Source organism: Stegastes partitus, unplaced genomic scaffold, assembly GCF_000690725.1.
Source record: "Stegastes partitus isolate 25-593 unplaced genomic scaffold, Stegastes_partitus-1.0.2 Scaffold1152, whole genome shotgun sequence".
NCBI lineage: Eukaryota > Metazoa > Chordata > Actinopteri > Pomacentridae > Stegastes > Stegastes partitus.
The window spans coordinates 261,547-268,179 of record NW_007578883.1 but is presented as its reverse complement, the minus strand read 5'-3'; the positions used below and the strand labels follow the sequence as shown (position 1 = coordinate 268,179).

Genomic DNA, 6,633 nt, shown 5'->3' with positions numbered 1-6,633 from the left:
AGGTCCTGGTTTGATGAAGCCAACAGAACAACATCATCTGCAAACAGCAGAGATGAAATTCTGTGCTTCCCAAACCGAACCCCTTCTTCCCCCTGGCTGCGCCGAGAAATTCTGTCCATAAAAATAATGAACAGAACACAGTGTTCATATCACTAACACAGATTTCCTTGTCAGGCACCGACCCATTTCCTCTGGCTCCTCCTCTTCTTTTTGAGCCACTCCTCCCTGAATTTCTGTGCAGAACTGCTGTGCTTCGGTGATCGGCACTTCTACGGAGACTGGTGGTCAGTTGAACAGAAGAGTTTCTGTATGTTGTTATCAGATGTGCGACGGCGTCAGTAGATGACGACATGTGACCTTCTGTTGACAGGAATGCTACGACTCTGATCGCTTTCTGGAGGAACTGGAATATTCCCTTTCAGAAATGGTCTCGCAGGTATTTCACGTCTGTATTTTGAGGATGTAAATGAAAAAAAACAAAGCTTTGTCCTAGTTTTTCTGACATGCTTTTCTCTTCATGTGAATGAAGACATGTCTACAGTCGGCTGGTGGACAGGAGAGTTTCCTCGTCACAAGCTGAGCTGCTGGTCTTCCTGATGTCTGCCGTGCTTTGTGAGGTACAAACTAGCACCGTATCAAACAAATACTGTTCTCTCGAATGGTCCAGTGTTTGTAATTAGGATTCAACAAAGCTAGCTGTAGTCCATTATGGTCACAGAGCTAGAAGATGTAATCAGATTTAAAAACTGTGATCATAATCATTGTAATTAAATGCATTGTGGAACAGGCTAAAGAAGGATAGCATGCTTATCGACCTGCTGCGATGACTAACAGCCTCATTTATTTATGATTTTGTCTCCTGCCAACAACCTTTATTTTACTATTAACTTCTGTTTGGTCCAGTTAGCCTCCATTAGCTCCTGTTAGGTCTCGTTAGCTGCAGATATCTACCTCTGTCTTCTGATGGCTTATGTTAGCTCATATTAGCTAAAGATGCTCCCATTAATGTGAGCGGCTTCTTGGCTTCTTTGCAGTCCTAATAGCCCCTTCTGGCTCCTGTTAGCTTCTATTTTCACCTGTTAGCTCCAGCCCGCTCTGCTTAGCTCCTATTAGCTACAGATATCTACTGCAATCTTCTGAATGCTCTTGCTAGCTCATATTAGCTAAAGAAAGCTCGCATTTAGCTTTTTTGTAGGACAAACAGTTTTTCGTAGCTTCGAGTTGTTCTTGTTAGCTCCATCTGGCTCCTGATAGCTTTTATTTGCTCCAGTTAGCTCCCCTCGGCTCTACGTAACTCCTGTTAGTTGTTGTTAGCTAATCTTCTGATGGCAATTGTTAGCTTATGTTAGCTAAAGATCCCATCAACTCTAGTTGGATCATTTGTACTCCAAATAGCGTCTGTTAGCTTCCAGTGGTTCTTGTTTGCTCCCTGTTGCTACTGTTAGCTTACATTTTCTCTAGTTAGCTCCACTTGACTCTGCTTAGCTCCTGTTATCTCCGAGTAACTCTAGATATTGACGGCTATTATCTGATAGCTCTTGTTAGCTCATATTAGCCAAAGAAAGCTCCTATCAACTCTAGTTAGGTCCTTTGAACTCCAGATAGCTTCTTGTTAGCACTGTCTGGCTCCTTATAGCTTTTATTTGCTCCAGGTAGCGTCACTCAGCTCTGTTTAGCTCCTCTTATCTCCTGGTAACTCCAGATATCAACGGCTGTTTCTGATGACGCTTGTTAATTTCTATTAGCCAAAGAAAGCTCCCATTAACTCTAGTTAGCTTCTTTGAACTACAAATAGCTTCTGTTAGCTTCTAATGGTTCCTGTTAGCTCTGTCTGGCTCCTGATAGCTTCTGTTTTCTCCAGTTAGCCTCACTTAGCTCTGCTTAGCTCCTGTTAGCCTCCTATAACTTGTGTTGTCCCTGTTAGCTACAGTTAGCGGCTGTCAGCTATTAGCTCTCTGTTTGCACCTCATGACTCCTGTAATCTGCCGTTAGCTTCAAAAAACTCCTGTTATGTTTACTGTTAAGAGGAATCTATGCAACATTTTCGACGTAGTAAAATCTGCACAACATCAACAGTATTTATATACGATACATGTGTGTACTGTGATATTTAAGTCCAGATGTTTGGGCGCCGTCCCCTTTGCTGCTGGAGCACTACAAACGTCCCGACTGTGGGATGAAGGATGAGCTTATCTTATTTAGCTTCTGCTAACGTTCAGGACTGCCTTTAGCTCCAGTGAATAATAATGTTGCTGCAAAACAAAAGTCACGTCAAGCAAAAAAATAAAAAATTCATTTGCAAAGACAAAATAAACGATCCTGTTTCCACCTCCTGCATGAACAGCTGTTGTAAATGGAAGAAGATGATGATAATAATAACAACACTCTCCTCTGCACAGTATCTGATCGCTCTGCCTCTGCACAGCTGTCGTCTGTGGATCTTCCTCATGATGGTGTTTGAGGTGAGAACACGGCAGCTGCTCATTATTCACCTGCAGACGTGACTCAGCTCAGGAATCGAACATTGTATCGATGTTAAGGTCCTTTTCACACACATTTAGGTCAGGTAGACATCACCTGCATCTGTCCTGTCGCTGTGTGAGAGGAGAATCTGCTAGAGGGCGCTAAGCTAACACCGTGTCCTCCTCTTCCAGCTCATGGTTGCAGTTTTCCTCGGAAACTATTTCCAGGGAAACTATGGCAACGGTTTGGTGTGGCTGTGCCTGCTGCTGGGCCCTCCGCTGGCCGCCACCTCCTACTTCCACGACCGCTACGTCGGCCTCCATCAGCAGCGCCCGCCGCTGACGCCAGACCACAGAGTTTTCCTGCAGCTTCGCTAGTCGTGGGAAGAAATTCCTGCAGTGCTGTTATTACGAGTGACCAAGGATGTATTTAGATGTCAGGAGAAGAGTTATAATCCAAGACCTCTACCAACTGCAGCAATACATGCGCTGTATGTATATATATGTACGTATACCTCTGTAGACTCATTAATGGTGATGCTACGACACTTCCACATCTGGACGATGTTTATGCAATAACGGAGTGATTTCATGTTGTGTCTGAGTGTGACCGACAGACGACCTGCAGCCCTGTGAGGCAGCTGCAGGCTGGTTAGTGGGTGAAGGCCTCGCCGCTGTGATCAGGCTTTAACGAGGTGAATCAGGAGATAAGGTTTCTGCCTGGATGCCGCGTCGCTGCGTCACCGTGCGGTTCAGAGGCCCTCTTTGAGATAAGTTTACCGTAAGCTTCATGGACACGCTCCAGTCAGGAAATACAGGGAATGGTTGTGTGGAGTGATTTAGAGCAGCGGTTCGCAGCCGGCTTCGTGTGACGTAACCCCACAGGCCCGTCCAAAAACCACTTTAACAGAACCACCACTCAGCCCCATCTGCTCTCATCCAGTTAAACTCTCACTGCGAGGGTCTCTCTGGTCGGAGCTCTTTCTTTATTAGCTTAAACTTAGTTAATTTAAGCTAGTAAGCATCTATCCATTGCTTCCAGTTTTCAGCTGTTTTAACTGGTTGTTGTTAACTAACAATTTCCAATGTTCATCCACACTGTTAGCTAGCAACTTCAAATGATAGCCATGCTGTTAGCTAACAGTTTCAACTATTAACCATATTGTTAGCTAACAATTCCAACTGTTTACCCATACTCTTAGCAAACAACTTGACTATTAGCCAAACTGCTGGATAACAAAATCAACTGTTGATTCATATGGTTAGCTAATAATTTTAGTCGTTTATTCATACTGTCAACTATTATCACTTGCTAGTCATAATGTTGGCTACCAATTCCAACTCTTTATCTATACTGTTAGCTAACAATTTCAACTGTTAGCCATACTGTTAGCTAAGCGTTTGAAGTCTTTATCCATACTGACAGATGACAGTTTTAACTGTTTATCCATACAGTTAGCTAACAATTTTAACTGTTAGCCAAACTATTAGCTAATAATTTCAAGTTTAAGTCATACTCTTAGCTAATTTCAGCTGTTAGCCATACTGTTAGCTAACAACATCAATTACTAGTCGTTATGTTAGCTACCAATTTAAACCATTTATCCACACTGTTAGCTAACTATTTTAATTCTGACCCATACTATTAACTACCATTTATCAATACTGTCAGCTATAGTATCAATTGCTAGTCATAATGTTAGCTACCAATTTCAACTGTTGATCCATATTCTTAGCCAACAATTTCAAGTGTAAGTCATACTCTTAGCTAATTTCAATTGATAGCTGCCATACTGTTAGCTAATAATTCCAGCTTAGCTAGTAATTTCAACTGTAAGCCATACTGTTAGCCAACAACATCAATTGCTAGTCATTATGCTAGCGACCAATTTAAACTGTTTGTCCATGCTGTTGACTGTCCGCTAACAACGTCAGCTGCCTGCGACAGGGCTGGTCTGTAATGCTTTTGATCAGTCTTTTCATTAGCTATGGTTGAAAGGTGCCCTATTCTTATTCTTATTGTTCTTCATAACACAACTGAGATGTTCATGGATCCTAAAAACCCTCCCAGAACACAGATATTTTCTGAGTTTTGAACATTGGGGTTGATAAGTTAATAGGAAGGACATGAATCGGTGCCACATGTATATTTAAAGAGGACAGAAGAGGAAATGATGCTGCCTGTGTGTGTGTTGACTCAGCAGGGATGATGAAACTTTAAAAAGCTGATGTACAGAGAATAAATATTTGAAAGTAATCATGATGCCTGAGAGCCTTGCTGGATTATACTCTGTTATATTTTGAATTGCCACCTGGTGCCTGAATCCTGTGTTTTCTTTCACATACATAAAGACATTTACAGTCTCCAGAAGACAGGACATCTGCACTTCAGTCCCATTTCTATAAGAATGAGGAAGAACCCAACAAAGACATCTCCGTTTGGAGCTCTTGTTGACCCAGAGGCTGAATACGCTTCATGTCAGCTGCGTTTGGAAAATGCCACATGGACGTCATTAACAGTGAAGCAGTTCCTCTCGGCCGGAGACGAGCTCTGTGGGGTCATCAGGAGGAAGGTAAAGGTGTGGCTGGCGGCGGTGGCGGCTCACCTGAGCACACGGGTGTCATGCGTGCTCACAGGTGACGTGTGACATTTGAAGGTGCATCAAAGCTGGACGTCTCTGCTGGAGGTTTCCTCTCCGCTCACATCAAACCTCATGAAGCTCGAGCGCTTCATCACAACGCTGAAGCCCCAGAATGTTGTCAAGTTCTTTTATTGTGTGTTACAATAACGCTGGCGTCCAGCAGTACATTACTGTTGTTGTTGTTGTTGTTGTTGTTGTTACACCCCTCCTTGGCCCTAAGTCAGCCTGGATGGACTCCAGCCCCCCCGCGGTCCTACAGAGGATTATCGATGTTATTGTTGTTATGTCAGAGAGGCAGGATCTGTTAAGACTTGCTTTTTAATATATATTAATAATATATTTGTTCTTATTTAGTATTTTATTTTTTATTTCCTTTTAATTCCCATGGTTGGAAGAATCTAAACAAATAAGGTGTTTTTATTGTTTTTTTTTATTATTGGCGTCATCAAATAATAGTATTAATTTTACATCACTTTTTGCTAACCATACCAATAATTTGATTTATGTATCTGTCCCAATATAAATGGTAAGACTATATTTATGCTAGATATGATATATATATATATATATATATATATATATATTAATATATCTACTTTATTATATGTCGTTTTTTAATTCAACAGCAACAACAAAACAACATCATATTTCTGTTAAGGTATTTATTGTGTGTTTATAATAGCAATAATAATAAATATAGTGGTTACTACAACTATAATAACAGCATATTTTGTAAGGTAGTTATAATAAAATAATCATGTTTGAATTATAATATAAACACTGTTATTGTCACTGTGAAGTATTCATGTATTATTCTGACTACGTAATGACTACTGGTAATAACAACAACAACAAATGTGATGTTTATAACAATAACTCTGCGTTATTAGTAGTATTACTGTTTTTTTAATGACTGTTATTATCAATCTAATTTCTCCAAACTGTGAACAAACAGGTTGTAAAGGTTTGCAGTGATGTTCTGACATTTAGTGAAATTAAATCAGACTTCTCTCATGTTCAGTCTTTAACTCTTTGCTTTAATCCCATAAATAATCACACATATGTCTGTATTTACTGTATCTGCATGTCCAGTCAGTGATGCCATGTTTATCCTGTTTCTCACCCACAATCCTTTGCGGCTGAGGCGACGTAGCTCGGGTCACGTGGTTTCGTCACTGAGGCGGAAATGAAAGTTCACTAGCGACAGCGGCGGAGCACAGCTGAAAAAGGTACGGCAAAGATCCCGCTAAAGCGTCCGCGGTTCGCGTGTCAATGCGCACGGCGGGTTCCCACGGCGGCCACGCAGCTACCAACGCGGCGTTAGTCGCTGTCCGCTGACTAGAACCCGTTTTATCGGCTTGTCCTTTGATAAAAGCCCCGTACGAAGCTCGGTGGCTAACAGTTAGCTGCTCATAGGTCAAGCTAGCGGCGTTTAGCTGCGGCGGAGCGGCAACGTCGCGACGAAATAAAGACGCTCACAGCGACGAGGAGACATGACGCGTTAAAGGCAGAGTTCCTGTCAGCCTTTA

General features: G+C 41.9%; 1 protein-coding gene across 1 annotated transcript in view; it reads left to right on the top strand.

Annotated features, from left to right (window-relative positions):
* The window catches only part of LOC103368428 (diacylglycerol O-acyltransferase 1-like), a 15,110-nt gene extending 10,430 nt beyond the window's left edge, over window positions 1-4,680 (top strand). The window contains exons 9-13 of the mRNA XM_008296809.1: window positions 175-284; window positions 371-436; window positions 530-617; window positions 2,400-2,462; window positions 2,655-4,680. Of these exons, the coding sequence (XP_008295031.1) occupies window positions 175-284; window positions 371-436; window positions 530-617; window positions 2,400-2,462; window positions 2,655-2,840 (513 nt within the window). The 3' untranslated portion in view covers window positions 2,841-4,680. The remainder of the gene's footprint in view (window positions 1-174; window positions 285-370; window positions 437-529; window positions 618-2,399; window positions 2,463-2,654) is intronic.
* Window positions 4,681-6,633: the final 1,953 nt, after the last annotated feature.